This window comes from Lonchura striata, chromosome 1 (assembly GCF_046129695.1).
Source record: "Lonchura striata isolate bLonStr1 chromosome 1, bLonStr1.mat, whole genome shotgun sequence".
NCBI classification, from domain to species: Eukaryota; Metazoa; Chordata; class Aves; order Passeriformes; family Estrildidae; genus Lonchura; species Lonchura striata.
The window spans coordinates 148509077-148528500 of record NC_134603.1 but is presented as its reverse complement, the minus strand read 5'-3'; the positions used below and the strand labels follow the sequence as shown (position 1 = coordinate 148528500).

Genomic DNA, 19424 nt, shown 5'->3' with positions numbered 1-19424 from the left:
ATGGCCCAGCCAATGATGTAATTGAGAGGGCAGCAACAGCCACAGCATTGAGGAACACTCAAATAAGAGATATTAATATCTAACTACACAGCAAGAGGATAAGGAGAGAGCTGCTGGCAGACCAGTAGGTCTCTCAAGTGCTTGTCTTCCACTTGTCACCTTCCTGCAGCTTTTTTACACTGGTCAAAGATATTTTCTTCAGAGAGAGAACTTTCTTCACAGGATCCACTGCCCCCCTTCCATCAACTGCTATGGCAGCTTACAACACCTCCCATCCAAACACCCAGAGACCCAAATGCAGGTCTTGCACTCAAGTTCCACCTCTTGCATCAGGTCCTCATTCAATGTTCTGGCCAACTTCATACCTACCAGCACAACTACAGGTGAAAAAAGGCCTAGACCAAACTGTCACAACACTTTTCATAACTCAAGGTGCCACTACATCAAATCTTTTTCCCTGAACCTCCAGCAATCTATTTAAGACATATTTAAATATTTTAAATAAATTATTATTTATTTGGAAGCACAGAAGATTCCTATCATAACAATACATTCAGGAAAAGAAGCTCTGCCAAGAAGAGCTATACATACGATATTCTGTTAACGATGGCATCTTCATCCTCTTGTTCATCTGAAAATTAAATTACATCCAGTTATATTCAATACTCACTTGTCTTCAGGGTAAGGTGAATATAGGTAGGAATAATTTTAATTTACAATTAAAATTCAGATGTACTGATACAATTTATGACCATCAATATTTTAAGAAGGTTCATTCCAAAAATGAATACTCTCACCCTGGTTTTTGGCTAGTCAAACTCTTTTCAATCAGTGTAACAAAGTTATTTCACTTTACTTAAATATGCAGATCAAAACCTCTTGGAGACCTCTTACAGAGGGTTCTGTGGCAAACATGCTTTCAGACTACTACAGCCACAGCTACTGCTAGAAACTGCCCCTTTGGGCATCCCTGGAACCACAGACAGCAGACAAGCTACAGGAAAGGCTGAGAGTCCATACCAACTACTGCTAGAAATCATCTGCAATCTTTTAAAAACAAGAAAGCTTACTCAGAACAACAGTGATGACTACTCAGTTGCTTCCCTTTACTTACCCCTCTTCCCAGCTCCAAGGGATTTGGGAGAGGGGAGGAAGTAGAGGTGGTTATAGTCTTGTTATTTGTTTTGCATTTAAGATACCATGACTTCCTTCTGATACTTAAAATTTTAGACCATTTTTATTCACTTACTTCTCACTTAATATTTCACTAAAACAATAATTTTCAAACAATATCAACACTTAACTCACTAACACATCCTTCATTTACTCCTGACACACTTCTTTATGCATATCAGTACACAAATGTAGGCATTCCTAAATTTGAAATAAATGTAGGCATTTTGAAATAAAAATTTCTGAATTTGAAATAATTTTATACTCAGCGCTCTAAAGTTTCTCCTATTTTCCATTGGAGATAGGACACTTGACTTTATTTATTCTTAAATTTTAAAATAAATTTAAGTTCTTGAGAGGCATGCACACAGTTGAAATAAACACAGCAAATAACCTCATGCTGTTTTGAAATTCTTCTGTGAAAGAACCTGGAGTTGTTGGATTTTTTGATGGATATCTCATGGTGTTTTGAAAGACTAAGTAAAGGTCTCTTATGAATCATTTTGGCTAAAAAGCTTCTTGGAAAAGCAGCAAACAATTTGTCCTGAAAGAGTTGCAGCTGTGGTAACTCTTAAAACATTTCTCATCAGAAGATCATAGCAGGCTACAAAGTCTGCCTACATGCATGCTCACAAAGATTTCATAAAGTCTGGACAGCTGCAGAGCAGTTCCTCTTCCCAGCTTAGGATAACTGCCAACAAATGCTAATAAAAGTGTCTTTGCATCCAACAGTGTTTGCCAAACCAGTTTCTCTTTCCTGTTCTTCTCCATCCTCAAATGGTAGCAGCTTTGTAATGTCCAAAATACAGATCAGGATCAGAAGATGGTATCTACCTTACTTCCTGTGTTTACAGAAATGTACCTTTTTTTTCAAGCACTTAAATTCCACGAAAAGTTTACCTTTTAAAACACTAATCCATCCATGACAGCAATTCTATCAATTCCAATAAAGTTCAAAGCACCAAGATCACAATACACAAGAATATTTCTAAAGCCTATAATCAAGCACCAAGGTCCCAGATAAGCTGTCAAAAGTCAAAGATTCTGTGATTTTATACTGATTTTTATGTTGTCTTTAGAAAAATATTGAAGGAAATTACAGGGCTTCCTACAGACAAGTTTTAGAATGGAAACCAGACAGTGTTTCCAAAGGGCAAAAAAAACAGAGTATTAGCTCAAGGCATTTTCTAAACTTCAGTGGTGAATTCATAAACAGGTTAAGATAATTGAAATAACAACTGTACCTGATCAGAGCAGGACTCTTTTAAGAAATAATACTACTTCCCTTCTGTAGCACTGGCAACCTTCCACTTTACTAGCAAAAGCTCAGAATCTGATTTTGCTGCTAAAACACAGCTGAAGATACTTATCCTGGAAAAGCTGATGTGAAAGGAGAACAACAGGATCTCAGAGCAAGGAAGGCAGAAGCATCTACTTTGACATTAACCCCTTTCTTCCATCTCAAAACAATTAACATTTTATGCTGCCATACACAGGTCAATCCAGGCTGCCATAGACCAGGAGCCTAACAAACAGCTCTGGTTTCTCCACTTTTCTTGTGGTGATGGAGAGGAAAAGAATCATCTATTTCTTTGAAAAACAAATTTTTTGACATATTAAAAATTCTATGCTTACCTGCTTTCCTTTTGTATCTTGTGATTATAAAGTAGGAAACAATGTAGAGAACAGCAAACAGGAGAAAACAGATCTGGAAAACAAAACTGTAATTATTAGGTCATGAAGAAATGCCTGGATTATCATAAGCAGTAAATCTAGTCTAAATAATTTAAAATTGAATTCAGGTCACATGAGCATATTTTATGTAAATTTCACTACTGTTATGCTTTAAATCTTATTAACAGAAAGTTAAACCCATTAAAAAGAGCTTGATTAGAGTAACAGGTAATGCATCAATTATATGGTCAGCAAGTTTTACTCTAAAATTAAGAGAAAATACTTATTCACAGTGTAATTTTTTTGTTTGAGGAAGGAGTAAGTAGAGTGAAGTGGGATAGGCTGTTTTTTGAAGTCTGAATCCACTTGATTTGTAAAAGTTACCAGGCTTTGTATCCCCTTCAAACATACCCAAGGGTAATTGTATTTTATATAAGGGGCTCTTGAGGATTTCTTTTGGGCTGTGCTGTCAGCACATGTGGAAAGAAACAAACATGTTTACTATTATATTGCATCCTGTCTTGAATCAGACAAATTCCAGGCGACAACACACACGGAAAGACTCATGCCTACAGTGGATGTCCAAGCATGAGCTCATCAAACACAATGTTTCCTTCACAGTCAGAAGCCAAGGGCACAACTTGCCTTCTCATAAGTTTGGTGGTTTATTTAAGTCAGATGCACTTTGAGCCCACAGTACTTTGGACCAAGTTGTTAATAAGATTTATCATTACAGTTACAATACAGTAAGATCAAAACACCTAAAAATGCTGGAAATACTTTAGGAAAGGAATCGAACTGCAGTAAAGTTTTAACCCTCCAAGCCTTTGTGGGATTAAAAAAAAAAAAAAAGCCCACACATTTTATTTGCACCTGAATGAGGCACCAGTGGCTCAGCACTGCTTCCTTAACCCTGGATGCCTGTACCTATTAAAAACATGACTCAGTCAGAAATACAACAAGAAGCAATCATGCCATTCTGTTTTGGCAATTTACTTCACTGGACAATAGCTGACCTGTTTCTTTAAGCCATCATTTGTATTGTTGCCTTTAAGACTCAGTCTTAAAAAAAAAAAAAATCAAGAGCTGAAAGGCTACCCTAAGAGAAAGGGAAATGTGAATGTGAAGGTAGTGATCATAACCCTGATAAATCTGCATCTAAATAACAATACTGCGTCCAAAACAGCAAATCACAGTGGAGAATAATGTATTATTCATGACAGATAGACTTTGTAAGAAATACCAATAAATATAAACTGAAAAGGTTATTTTTCTGGTGTAGTCAGACATTCCAGATTTGAAAAAAACAAGTATAATCAAGAGCCTAAGTATGATATTTGGGTGACTTCCAGGTGCCTCCCAGAAGTACAGCAGTGCTGTCTGAAAGTGGCAACCCAGCTCATTTTCTGTGCAGGAAACACAGGGCAGCAACACCCAAAATACAGGCACTGAAATTGAGATTTCATAACCAGATCTCTGAATTCCAATCTTTAATCTGAATAGAGCTTACCACTCCAACTTTCCTAAGGATGCCTCAAAGAAGAAGAGGTTTTGATAAAGAATTCAGTCCTTTAAATAAGTAATTTTAAAGAATATTAAGATTTAATTTTTTTTAAAATTGGTATATTTTTTAAACAGGAAGAACAAAACAAACTGAGAATGGCCTTGGTTTTTCAGAGTACTCTGACACAGCTTGTCCTGTCAGTATTGGAAAACACATTACCAGTGCTGAAAGAGAATCCTTCTCTAAGCTTCCAGTTCCTCTGAAAACTAGACCAAGGCTACAGCTAGAGACATCTAATTTTAGGCACCCACTTTTGAAAACCAGGTATCACATATACAGGGTAAGTGAATTCTTTAAAAATCTGTCAGATGCAAATAACAGGGTGTAACCTGTGTAAAATAAAAATATAGTTAAGCTCATTTTTTAGTTTTATTGAAAACAAGAATAAAAATTGCTGCAGTCTTGTTTACACCTTCAAATAGAACAGCTGACCTTTATTCTCTCTGTGATAGCAAGGTTACAATGAAAATGTGGGTCTGTACTTACAAGGTACCACTGAGATAACTGAGGTATTTTGAGGGCAGAGCAGACGAAAGCTGCCCAGTAACACAAACTGTCAAATGCTGGATTTCTGGTTTTAGATAACAGCTACTCTGCAACCCAGCAATAAGGGGTAACTACATCCTGGTCCAACTCTCCCTTCTGTCAGATTTGAGAACTTTGTAAATGTCTGATAAAGCTGTTTATTACTGAAAATTCAGGAAATTTTGAAATTATTGGCAAGAAAATAAATTTTATTAAGTGAAAGCTTTATGATCTTAAAAAACAACTCAGATTAAAAGTCCTTCATTACTGACCAAAACAAGTTAAACAGCAAACTCAGAAACATTACTGCAGTCTCAGTTTACACTCAGTGAAACCTCTGATCCTGAACTGTTTCTAACCATGCGTTCTGAATAGCCTTCTAAAGGAAACAGCTCAAATCAGCATCCCAACTATTTTTAGAGTAGAACTAAGTTAAGCTGGGGAAAAGGAATGTGGTGCCTATGATAGCTGAAGAATAGGCTCCACTGTCCTGTCAGCACTGCAACCCTGGGCTCCTATTCCTCATACTGCTGCTTGTTTCAGGATATTTTTATATTAGGAAAAAAAAAAGAAAACATCCATCCTTGTTTGTATTTGCTGCAATTTCAGTTCATGTTTCTCAATTATGAGTGGCTGGGCTTGGATGCAGCACTCCAGGTAAGATTTTACAGCTGTAGGTAACAGCACTAAGTCCTTCTTGCTGCACTGAAAATGCTTCACACTCACCTTGATACCTCGGGTTTTGGCTTTTTATTTTTTCTCTTTTCCAATTTTGTGCTGCTTTAGTGTGTGGGTCTGGGTTTCATATTAGGGGATAGTAAGGTGTGGGTCTGGGTTTCATATTTAGGGATAGTAAACTCTCTTCACAGAGAAGGTAGACACAACAATTCCTTCTCTAGCCAAGGGACCCAAGGACAGCCAATCTGGATCTCAGGCCCAAGAGTACAAACAATGTGGACTGAAGAGAGAAAAACAAGAAGGATGGGACTTCATGGCCTGGGGCTGTAAATGAACAATTAGCTCCAATATGTTAACAGACTAAAACTTATAAAAATGTGAGATCTTGTGACCAAGCCCTCTTTTGCTTCAATCTTGGAGCCATCTGGGCAGAGCCACAGCTGTGGCTCTGGTACTGCGAGGGTGTGGCCTTTGAAGGCTCTTCAGTAAATATTCTCTTTATTCCCCTTAACTCTGTCTAGCCTCTGTTCCAGCTGCTTAAGGCATCAACCTGAGAACCACGCTGGTAACTCAGCATTAACCTCTGGATCCATCAGCACTGTCCTCTCCAATTGCTTACAGCAGAGCAGCTCTTAATTTTCAGTAGAAACTTGGTTTTAGGGTTCAAGTTTGTCACCATGTATTTTCTTTTTTTTTTTAACCACACCTTAATGTCACACTACAGACAATCACCTAGCAATTCCATTTCTAATCACTTACTAAAAAGCACAGGTACTCATACTGAAATAAAGCACTACTCACAAAAGAACACCATACACAAAACTACATTGCTACCTCCAGTAAAAACAAAAATTTAGAATTTTTTGTTAATTCCATATTTCCATCAGAAACTAGTGTGTGTGTCAGTATTGGAGGCAGTGCTGGAATACAATGTTAAATCCAAATTATATTGCAAGTTGTTTCCAACCAAAAAGCAGTGATTAATGTCATCACCCATCTCTACAATAACAGCTGACAAAAGAATGCTGCAAATACAGCAAACCAAGGACAAGCTGTATTCCTCAGATCCCAAATTTCTCTGCAAGGAGTTTTTCACTGGAGCTCAAATCAAGTTTTTCCAGGTTTTACTTGGGGAGACAGTCAAGACACTGTGCAGATAATGTACCAAACTGTGAAGAAAAAGGATTTCTGACATCCCCCACTTTACAAGAAATACAATACCTTTCAATCTTAGAGTTTATTTCCTAAAATTTATTCTAAATTTGAGGAAAAAAGTAGTTGTGGACCTGTTGCCATAATTAGACTGGGAAGCTACTTAAACACAACTAGGGTACATTCTGACCTTACAGGGGAAATACACTGTCCAGGTTTGACCAGGTAGGTCAAAATATAAAGGAAATTGCGAGGAGCCCAAGACTTGTCTATGGTTATAGCCAAACAGCTCTATTTTGGCAATTCTTAATAATTTGTAATGTCTTTGTGTGTATGTCCTCTCCACACCACTCAGTAATTGAAAACAAGACACATGGATTCTGTGCCACATCCTGGGGCTCCTTTTTAACAGATGGCATGTTAAGAAATCTTCAAAATTCAAGCATGTAATTTATTTACATCTCTTCCCACATACTAAATACAACTTCTGGTAGGACAAGCAAAAAGAAACCTGTCTTCCCCTGAAGCCCTTAATCTTTATTCAGGAAAGGAAGTGCCTTCTGCTCCTGCTTTGATTACACACCAGACACGCCATGAGAGGCTGCTTCTGGAGACATACTGCACTACATTCTTATGTCTCTTGTAACCAACTCCTCCACAGTATCATACCCTTGCATCTCTCATCCAAAGTCATCCAAGTATGATCCACATCATACTTTTGGATCTGTACTACACGTCTCCCAGCTCCTGTGAGAATGGAGCTGGAGATCACCTACATACTTTGTGCCTCTAAGGGGCCAGCACTGAAGGTTACACAAGCAGAACAGTCTGAACCAGGTCAAATCACATTGTAGTTATCCCCCTGACAATTACTGAAGACCAGCTGACACTCATTTGTCCATGTGGGTGATCTTTAAAACTCTGGCAATGAAATTCATGCCTCAGATTGGGAAAGAATCATCTTCTGTTGCAAGTGCAAAAGCTACACCTTCACGATAAGAAAGATTATGCTCAAAACGTCTAAGATTCTCTTTTCTCCCCCTCTTACAAACAAGATTCAACCATCTTTTACAACTACAATCTGTGTGTGTGCACTTTAAAAGCTGCATTTCTATGGACAGGATTCTATTTATATAGCATGGAATTATGTCCAACTGTTGTGAGGGAGCTGTATTTTACACAAGAAAAAAAGCATATAGGTGCCTTGCCAGTAATTGTTCATTACCTCTCAGTCAGTGTGCCCTGGTAGCACACTGACTATATTAAAATATTTATATTTTAATACTGACACAGCCACTTCATTTTAAAGTTATTTCCTTTCTTCCCTTACATTTTGGAGCGACTTTTTGGAGCTTTTTGATCTTTCATTTCTTATGTGGTATAGTAAAATGTTGTTTGCTGCTTGTCTTAAAGAGCATCCTTGGCTGTATTACCTGAAGCAAAGCCAATAATCATGGGAAGCAATTCTCTCTCTCCAAGCAGCATTCACCCTGTCACATGTAGCTGCTGTGTCTAGTTTTGATCCAGCAGTACAGGAGTCAGCAATTACAGAAAGGATGATCACCAATGGTCAGGAGGCTGGAACACTGGGCTGGTGCAGACAGGCTGAAGGACCTCAGCATGTTCAGCCTGAGGACAACAAGGCTTCAGGAGGACCTGACAGCAGCTTGCATACCTATGAGGAGGTCATTAAAAAGACAGAGCTGAGCTCTTGACGGTGGTGACAGTGGGAGGATGAGACTGGATTAAGAAATGCCCTCCATGAGGAGAGCCAAGCAGTGGAACCAGTTGCCCAGCAAGGCTACACAATGTCCATTCCTGGAGCTTTTTAAGCCCCAAGTAGTCTGATACCACAGGTGACCCTCCAAAAGCAGGAGCCTGGAGTCCACTCAGCCTCACTTTCTACTTTCCTGACTAAAAAACCACCATTACAAACTTAGTCACTTCATAATTTATACCCTTCTCCAGGTCATTTATGAATGTGTTTATTAAGTCTAGGTTCCTGTAGGACTGTGTCAGGGATGTCCTCCCACTGTGAAGGAGCCTGACATCTTGCAAAACAACTTTCAGCAGCAAGGAACCACCACAGAAATCCTTCACAGGGAGAAGTATAACACCTCAGCAATGCTCTTTAACCTAACACGATTCCGAGCACAAAACAAATTCAACACGGGTTCATTTCCACTTGAAAAGCATCAAAGCAAGTAAGTGATTGTTTCCTCCAACTTGATTGCATACAGCATGTAGAACAGGGAATATCTGGAGGAGCAAAAGACAAGCAGCAAACAACATTTTACTATACCACATAAGAAATGAAAGATCAAAAAGTAGTTCCAAAATGTAAGGAAAGAAAGGAAATAACTTTAAAATGAAGTGGCTGTGTCAGTATTAAAATAAAGTTACTGCTGTTACATCCAGAAGCATCTCAATGCAAATGACACACAAAACAAGGCTAAAGAGGTAACAAGAACATCTCCACTTCTAGTTGTTACTTTACAGAACGTGTCCTTTTCCCTAAACAGAAAAAAACAGCACAGAGAAAAGAGAAGGCAGAGATCACTCTGGGTAATATTATCATGTAGAATATGTCTATTTACATGTTTAAGTGTTGAAAATGAAACAGTATTTTGCCTGTGATTACTATCTACAGAAAATAATAGCGTTGCCCTTCTGGGTTTTAATTTCTGTAATAGAGAACAACAAACACACCATTATACACCCATCTCTTACTGCTCTAATGCTGCTGAAGTATTTTAATGTGCATTACAAGGCAACTAAAAAGCTTCCTCCTACTGTCCCACTTGGCAACTGCTTTTATTTACTCATAGAAAAGATGGCAGGAATGAACAGCAAGAAAATGCAGGTGGAGACAAGCAGCTCTGCTTGATCTATTTCTAATAACTCAATTATCCCACTGATACCTAAAAAGCAAACAAGGCATTCCACCTGTTATGCATGTGTCAAGAGTAAGTGACAAACCAACAAAGCACACTAAAGAAAACTGAAAATTTTATCTATGGTCTCAGTTTGACCTTAGCATTCATTGAATCATCTGCTCTGGAAATCTCGTTTTTCTCAAATGTGACATTAACTCTGCTGTGGTTAGATTAAGTTCACTCTAAACCAGCCAGCCTTATCTACTTGGCATGACACACTAAATTTAATCTTATGAGAAAATATCAAATATGTTCTATGACTGTCTATGACTATAGATTGATTTTGCTCATTAACACTGCCCTCCATACCTATGATTCCCCTCCATGTATGGTCTCTTCTCAGGACTCCTCCCTGGCTTAAATTTGCAAGAGGTTGACCCACTTTTTTTGATTCCCAAGTCATGAAGAAATTATACATGGTTCAGAGACAGGTGCTTAGACTTACTCATCTAGAATAAACACCCAGGATCCAAGAGAAAGTAATAAATATTCAAAAATACATTTTATAGATATAGATAAATATAAATATAAACATATTATAAATATATTTCTGTGTACTAGAAATTCTGCTGAAGATAAAAACCAGCTTCTACAGCCCTTCTGTCACAAATGTTTTTCAGCACAGGTGCAAGATTTTAAAACACTCTCTAGAATTAACACAATAGCACTAACCTAGATCATTCTGATATTCTGTCCCTGAATGAGGGACACTGGAAAGTTAGGCTGTAATAATTGGTTCTATTAAAACTCCAGAGTCATACCATTAAAAATTAATTTCTGAAGAAATAACCTCAAAAGCCTCATTAATACAGACTTGGTAAACAATTTATTTAAGACAGCTTCTTTGATAATACTAATTTTGAAGGCAAGATGCAGAAGTTCTTAGAAGACAGAGCTAATAAACTTTCTCATCCTAACACACAAAAATACTCTTCCTTGTCTTCTCACACATGTATCCTGGAGCATTTTGAAGTGGCACCCCCACTCCCAAAACACAAACATACTTAAACTGCAGTAGCTGTATGTTTTCATAATTCTCACCAATTATGCAGACTCTCTACTGGATACAAGTTACCACAGTCTGAAACTCAGCAAATATTTTAGACATGTTCCTATTGTCAATTCAACTAAAACTCATCAGCATCAATTTTTCCCATAAATACATTAAAAACAGAAATTACAGTTAGATAATGGAAAAAATTGGATAATCAAGGCCTAAGCAGGCACTTAAAATCAACAGTAGAACTGAAGCACATATTTTGATGACAATTGTGAAGCCTATCCTGGAAACTACACAAGAATGTAAAAGCGGGAAAACTGTCACAGACATACACTGCTTCTATCCTCTATACATTATCCCAGCCATGTGCAAACTTCAATGCCATCAATACACATACTACTTGCATGAGCACACATGATTTGGAAACAGAGAACATAGTTCTGTATTTTCCAGTTAATCGAAGTTTTCAAAAATTATTCAATTTCAAAAATTATTCAACTGTTCAAATATCAGAACATTACAAAGCACAGGGCTCTCTCTTGAAATCACATTGATGGTAGTTAGAAACAACTTTTAACATATCCAGCTAATCAAAAAACTAGAAACCTCTGTGTGGGGAGCAACACTATTATACATGAATATTCAACATCCAGCTGATAAAACAGCAACATGAGTTTAGAAACCACCTTTCTGAGAGTCAGCTGGGTCCCAAAGATCACAGGTCAAAGCCGCTGAAAGCATGAAGCAATCTCATCTGTCACACCTCATCAGGGGTTAGAGCAGCAGCTTGTTCCAGGTCACCTCTAACTGGTTCTGTGCTCACCCTCCAGAGTGACACAAGGCTGTTTGTCATTGGAGGCATAAAAACAAACTCCAGTCACGACTTTGAAAGGCTCTCCTCTTCCTGTGTTAGAATAGATTCTTGAGCATGGTTGTTCCTAAATAGGCAGGGCCCCGAGTCATTTGACAGCACACATGAAAGAGTCAGTGATTTTCAAGGTAAGAGGGAGAACATGGGAGTAGAGAGTGACGCAGAAATTAAGACTTTCTCAACAAAAGTTATCACTGCCCTCATAAATGAGGATAAATACCAAATTAAATAGGAAAGGCTGAAAGACAAGAAAGGAGAAAGCACTTCAGTTTAGAAGAAAGAAAAAAAAAACCACTTGAATAATCACCAAATACAACCAATAAACTTAAACTGAATGGGATGTTTTCTTTAGTGTTCCTCAACCCACAATTCCATCTATGTCTATGATAAATTCAGAACTCAATTCTGTAATGTCACTGGCAACATGCTTCAGATTCTCTCTCCACTCTGACTTTACCACCATCCCCTCTGCTACTCTGGTCACATAGTCATTCATCCCAAATCTCTTTAACCTCTGTGAAAACACCTATTTCCAGGTGTTTTGTAAGAAACAAACTAAGAAAAAGAAACTCAAGAACACTCAGCAACCTCCTCACAGCAAAGACTAAGCTGTTATTACAACCCTCCCATCTTACCCAGTCCCTCCACTCCATGCCCAGCCACTCAAACAAAACCCAAGATGGATATGCTTGGTTTAAGTCACATTATGAAAAGCTGGTTTTGTTTGCTGCCAGTTCTTCCTCTTTTCATTGGATTTTCTCAAGTCTAATTGCACCTTAATACAAAAGTTTCTTAAACAGAAGCCTGTAACCTCCATGAAGTGTGCTGCCTTTTTGGTCAACTGCTCCTCCAAAGAAACACACCAGCAACTCAAAAGGAATTGTTTTGAACTGTAACTATTTGCAAATTTTTACACTTCATCCTTTCATGCTTATTATACATAAACAGAAATAGTGGAACTCTCCAAAAGCAGTTTCTGTTTTGGGAATAAGTATCTCTCTGCACTTGTCCATGCCAAGTATTTTGAGATGCCTATTGATTCCAGATGGATCCACAGTGCTGATCCTCAGGACCAACAGCCAGATGATGATTCATCACTTCTTAAAGTTCAGTACAGCACCCATGTTTACAAATAAAAGTATACTTTTAAGATGACAGAATTATGCCAACATTTTATATATTTAATTATGTTAAATGTGCACCAATCTTTCAGCTTTATGTCTCACATCACAGTTACAAATACTTCTTTATTCTGTCACAAATCTTCCCCAAACTACTTAAGAGAAAAAAGAAAAAAAAAGCAATACTGAGAAATCTAGGCAAAGTTATTTTCTGAAACACAAGAAGCCACTTAAGATATTAAGAAGTCATCAAGTTTTCACTGTACAGGTAAAAACATTGAAAGGCATAATTTTTTTAATAAAAAATAAACTTGCATAAGCATTCAAACAAAAATATTTCCGTATTTGTAGTAAGTTTATTCTTACAAATCACCCACACTTTAATCAGAATATCATCACTGCTGGCAGAAAGAAGGGTCTGAGAAAATTTCAGGTTTTTAAGGATGCACAACTGGTGACAGACAGGAGTCCTCTACCAACAGACATCAAGTGCTCAAACCAGCTCCCTCATTTCACATCCTTACAGAGGACAAATGCCAGCAGTAACCACACTGAATTAAGAGAAGAAATAAAGAAACTAAGTTTTTCAGATTATTTAGCATCTGAATCCTGCACCCCTGAAAACATTTAGTCCTTCAAATGGAAGTATATCACATTTAACATAAAACTCCGTATTACACCAATTTCAATATCTGCCTGAACTCACATGGAACACTTGAAAGTGATAGCAGCACTTTTGTATTTGAACTTATTCTTCCAGGACTGATTTTTTTCATTACATACTTAATATAATAGACTTCTTCCAAATATACTATGTTTACTCTTAAGCTTCCTAAATAATAGTTCTATGATGCTAATAACAGAACCTAGTAGTTTTGTTGTGTTCTTCCACAGTTTTTCTCACATTACAAATGCAAGCACAGTGTATTTAATTTGCCAAGGAACCCTCATAATCAGGTGTACATGTATATTTTTACGTACTCAAAATCCTATATTTTTAAAGTGGAAAAATAACAAAAAGTTTAGCTTGTGTTTTTAAAAATACAAGCTAATATTGCAGAATAGAAGACTCAAACTGGAAAAAAAGGAAGTTAATATTCTAAAAAGTAAACCCAGGGGACCACAGAGAGGCTCAACTGCTGCACTTGCTCCATTTACATTTCAAATAAACAGTTCACAACAATACCAGCAGAACATGGAACACTTTATAAACAGGCATAATAACAGGACCCAAGGGAAAAGAAGTTTCCGAAGTTCAAATATTTTCCATGGATGTGCAAGATCTCAGCAAATTATAAATTAATCTAAAGGACCAAGAGGGGTAAACTAACAGAATATTGTCCTGCCTTCACAACTCTTTCATTCAAATACTGACCAAGAGCAGGACACAAACCCTTTTCTGTACTTGGCAGTCAGCTAAAGTTGCTTTTCAGAAAAATACCTCCTTTAGCCAAAACTGAGGATGACTCTGCTTTGAAGTCAAGGGTCTCACTGACTCCAAGAAAGCTCCTGGCTGTCCACATCTCTTACACTGGGTCACCAGTTCACAGCATCCACATTCATTTAATTGCATCTAAATGTTGAAGTTCAGACTCAAATCAAGTCTAAGTCTTCATGTTTTTAACAAGTGTTCAAAACATCAGGTCCTCTGTAGAGTAGATTCATGTTTAAAGAGCCATTCCAAATTTAGAGCCATGCCTCACTAGGGAGTTAACCACCTTCTAGTAGCACAGATCATCCTCATGAAGCAACAAAATCCAAGGCAGATGATTTTGCTGCAAAAAGGCACCCTCCTGAAAAACAAGTGCCATATAGACACTCCAAAGGAGGTCAAGAGCAAACAGGCCTGAGTTAAATTAAGCATTAAACCACTGAGTCACCTCAAAAGGAGGTGAAGGATGTATTTTTTAAAAATAATCTTTTACTACCCTTGCTCAGTCTATAAACACGTGTCAGAAATATTTGGTTTTTGAAGGTGGAATTAGCAGAAGTTGGCACCTGCAGAAAGAGACAGGCACCACCAGGAGGATAACAAGCTCTGAATTTTTTTTATGTTACACAACTCTATGGAAAACTTTGTAGCTTGCCAGTTCAGAGAATACATGAAACAGAAATAAAGCATTACACTGAAGCTAAACTCAGTGTGCCCTTAGGACTCCACCAGAAAGCACAATACAGAAATTCTTTAAGTATTCAAAGAAAATTTGTAAGAGAAAAGTGAAAAGGATTTTCTTTTCAACTACATCAGCTTACTTTGATTTCTCCTATGAATGTATCATTTTAGCTTCCAGCAAAGACTCTGCCACAGAAGTAACTCTTCAAAGATACTTCTAACAGACAACATACATTTCTCTTGCTCCTAATAGGCATAGAGAGTCTCCTCTGCTGTAATATTCCACAAAAAAAAAAAAAAAAACTGGAATGGAATGGTTTGGGTCAGAAGGGACCTTAAATAAGGTGTTTGCAACCCCCAGCCATGGGCAGGGACACCTCCCACTAGTGCAGGTGCCTCAAAGCCCCATTCAAACCGGCCTGGAACACTGTCAGGGAATGGGGCACACACAGGTTCTCTGGGCAACCTGTGCCAGGGTCTCACTGCCCTCACATTAGAGAATTTCTTCCTAATATCTAATCTAAACCTACCCTATCCCAATTTAAAGCCATTACATCTTGTAACGTCAAATGCTTCTTTTAAACTGCTCTGCTGCCCCCAGCCCACCTGCAGCTGGAATCAAGGTTTAATGTATGTGTCAGAGTGCAGTATGTTCCCTGCTCCAGCTGAGGGGCTGGTGATTACACCCACTACCCACACAACAACTGTCTATTTGCATATTTTAAGAATTTATATTCACCATATAACTTCATGAGCAGCAAGGGCAGGACTGGTAAGGAGAGGATGTTAAAATAATTGCACGTGTAAGCAACATAACTCTGTGTGCTCCAGCATGCTCAGACTAACCACAAATGCACTCATATCTGCAATATTCTCCTGCAGCCGTGTGGGAGCCACAGGAGGCTGCACACTCACATGGGGGTGGCATCACTTTATGCACTCATAAAACCTTTTGGTGTTCCAACATAAATTAAAGACAAGATCACAACTGTACCAACATATGATTTAGAAGGCAACATTGTTATTATTATTCCTATTGATTAAATAATAACAAAGCTGGCCTGTGATCAGTATTAAGATCAAAGTGAAGTTTCAAGAGCAAGAATATTCTGAGGCCACTGTCCAAACAAAACAACACTGCACCTCTAAAATATAGGTTACTGATGTCCTGTGATTTCTCACATGACTACACCAGTAGGAAGATTAAACAATTGCTCTGGAGGGGCTGAAAAAGTCCCTCTAACTTTGGAGGAGTACATGCAGTACAGATGAACTAGTTCTTGAAGAATTTGATAGACTTCAGTATTTGTAATGGTACCCAGAGAGGCTGCACACAGCTATTCCTTCAGATTGACAAATCTGTTTCCTACTGAATGAAACCACAATATGTAGCATCCAATTTATCAGAACAAGACTCTGGTGAAAGTAAGGAGGAGATAATTAGCACACAATGGAATACAAATGGAAAAACAGACATGAGGGAAAAGAAAAAAGATTTGAACATACCTTCATGTTTTCATACCACAAAGGTGATTAATATCAAACTTAGAGCCTTCTTTACAAAGAAGTATTTCACTTTTAGTGCCCCTCCACTAGTCATAACTTCCAGGACATACACTACATCCATGCCCAAAGAAGAGAAATTCCAAAAACCCCATAAAGTAGCTGTTCTCCTCATACAGACTTCTTTGAGCTCTTCAGAAAAAAAGGTCCCAGAAATAGAATATTTCACAAGAAAAGTCTTAACATTAATTCATATACTATAGAAAAGTAATTAATACATTCCAAGCAAGTCTGCTATCAAATGACCTAGCCATAGTGCTACATAAAGCAGTTAACCATGGTATTTTAGAGTCTCTCAACAAGGCTGAAAAACACTTAAAGCTAAATTGTGAAATCTTATTTTAATTCAAGAAATCAGTTTTTTTCCCCAGACAACAGGGATGGCAAGGAAAGCATGATTCCCTTGCTGAGCCAGGACAGCATGTTCACAGGACACCACACTGCATGTCTTTCTTCCCTGTGCAGCCTGTATTTCCTTCCTGGAATTGAAGTAGGAGAGACATGAGCCCCATCAAAACACCTCTATCAGATTTGAATAGTCCTGAGAACAATTACAAGGCTGTCAGAGAGGAAACTGCAACTGCTCTGTCTGCACACAGGGTGTAGTGCTGTACGTGCCTGCAGAGATCTGGGGGAGATGGGACAGCACAGGCACTGCCATGTGCTCCACTGGGAGAGCTCGGGGCATGAAGGGTCAGGGAAAACACCAAAAACTTACACACACCACTGCAAACAGCCCAGCAAGGCAGGAGAATCCCAGTATGACAAGCAAGACCCTGGAACACCTGAGAGGAGCAAGGCTGCACCTGAGGACTGAGGTGTTCACAGAATCCCAGAATGGGTCACAGCTGGAAGGGCCCACAGGAGGTCCAACCTCCCTGATCAAACAGGGTCATTCCAAAGTACACAGCACTGGACTGGGTTCCTCCAGGAAGGGAGACTCCACAGCTCCTCTGGGCAGGCTATTCCAGTGCATGGTCACCTGCACAGCAAAGAAGTTATTCTCACGTTCAGGTGGAGCTTCCTGTGTATCAGTTTCTGCCTACTGACTCATCTCCTGGTGGTTGGCACGACCGAGAAGAGCCTGGTCCATCCTCTTGGCACCTCACCTTCAGATACTGGCACACATAAATGATGTCCGCTCGCAGTCATCCCTTACCGAAGCTGAGCACTGCTCACGGGGGTGTCTCGGTACCTGTCCGAGGGCACTCCTTGGAGCGCACTGGTGCCCTGCGTGCATACAGCATCTCCATCTTCCGCTGCAGGCACAAGGAGCGGAAAAGCCTCCAGCGGGTCAGCGCTGGGATCCTCCAGCTCTCGTGGCACCTCAGAGAAGGCGCCCTCACCTCTCTGCCCACAGGCCGGCCCCCGAGTCCCTCCGGCGAGGGGCAGGCAAGGAGGGAGGGAGCGGGACACGCCGCCCGTGCCCGGGGACAGGGCTGGGGCAGAGAGCGGTGACAGCTCCGGGAGGGTCGGCGGGGCACGGCGGCACCTACCGTGTACTCCCGCACTTGGCTGTGGAAGTTCTGCTCCCGGATCGTCACCTCGTCCGCTTCCATCCTTCATAGTACCGCGGCCCCCGCCAGCAATGGCGGCCGCCGCCGCCGCGCCTGCTCCTGCCCCGCCGGCGACGAGCGGGCCACCATGGCCGGAGGCAGCCCGGCTGCTGCCCCGGGCCCCGGCAGCGGCTGAGGGGCGCTGGCTCCGCCGCTCTGTCCCCGTCCGGCGGCGGCGGAGGAGGAGGAAGGGCGGGAAGCGCCGCCTCAGCTCCTCCTGCTGCGTCACCGCGCAGCGACCCCGGCAGGGGCGGCAGGGGCGGGGCCAGGCCGGCGGGCGCGGCCGGGGAAGCGCGGGCGGGCTCGCCACGCCCGTGGGCGGGGCCACAGGGAGGAGGGGCGGGCGCTGATGGGGCGCGGCCCGGCGGGCAGGGCGACAGAGGGCGGGGAGGGGCTGGCTTTGCCGGCAGGGCGGGGTCCAGAATGACGGAATTGTTCAGCAGGAGAGCCCCCCGGGGTCGAGGAGTCCGGCCTGTCACCCAGCACCGCCGCGTCAGCTAGACCCTGGCACTGAGTACCGCGTCCTCTTGTCTTAATCACTCCCGGGAGCGCTGACTCCCCCAGCTCCCTGGGCAGCCCATTCCAGTGTCTAATCGCACTTTTACGTGAAGAGTTTCCCCCTAATGCCTAACCTGGACTTCCCGTGGCGCACCTTAAGACGGTGTCCTCTGATCCTGTCGGACACAGGCCAGCTGTTTGTGCCCTGTGGGGATGGCAGGCACAGAGAGCCGCTGTGTGTCCTGGGGGACAGGGAGAGGGAGACAATCTTCTTTTTTTCGGAGTTTGCAAGTAGATCAGTTGTCTTAAGTACACACGGAAGACTATTAATCTAGGACACACTATAAATTATAGATTGTGGTTTAGCAAAATCAAACTTTTATTTCAATCCAAGTATGTATCATTAGTCTAAAGAAGTTTCAAAAATAAGGATCAAAGCTTTCTTGCTTATTTACAACTACTGATACATCATACATGTTGTCAATGCCAATTATGATTCAAATTATATTAATTCCCCAGTCTCTGGCCCATTATTTGGTGGTTTTTTTGGTTTTTTTTTTTGGGGTTTTTTTTTTTTTTTTTTTTTTTGGTGGGAAGCAGATGTTAAAGTATTTATGAAAGTTTAGAGTTAGAACAAGTAATCTTTGACGGATGTATTTCTTGTAGTTCTGAATGGATGCAGAAGGTCCTGCAGCTTCAGCATGGCCACAGTTCCACCCTTGTTCTTTTGATACTTGTGAAGACACAGACAAGGTATTTGCAGACACAACCATACCAGGCCAGAAATCTTCCCATGCTCTCTCCTCTTGAAGCTCATTGCTCAAGGAGGGAGGCTTTAGGTGTTCACAGAGGCTGTAGGAACAGAATACCATTAAAAACAGAGTTGAAGGAGTGGGGAGCACAGTCTTTGATCTGCTTCTTGGGAAAAGCTGTCCTATTTTATAGCTGTTTTCTGCACAGCACTTGATTCTGTCTGCTATTATTACTTGTCTAGGTTTTT

The 19424-nt window shown here is 40.3% G+C and overlaps 1 protein-coding gene across 2 annotated transcripts in view; it reads right to left on the bottom strand.

The window, feature by feature from the left end:
* The window catches only part of LMBR1 (limb development membrane protein 1), a 69239-nt gene extending 51154 nt beyond the window's left edge, over positions 1–18085 (bottom strand). The window contains exons 1-3 of one of the 2 annotated variants that reach the window (XM_021526554.2): positions 17867–18085; positions 2809–2881; positions 592–631 (exon numbers count right to left, since the gene is read on the bottom strand). In XM_021526554.2, coding sequence (XP_021382229.1) covers positions 592–631; positions 2809–2881; positions 17867–17929 — 176 coding nt within the window. In that variant the 5' untranslated portion in view covers positions 17930–18085. The remainder of the gene's footprint in view (positions 1–591; positions 632–2808; positions 2882–17866) is intronic. The other variant, XM_021526555.2, reaches the window with a different exon arrangement.
* Between the last annotated feature and the right edge of the window lie 1339 nt (positions 18086–19424).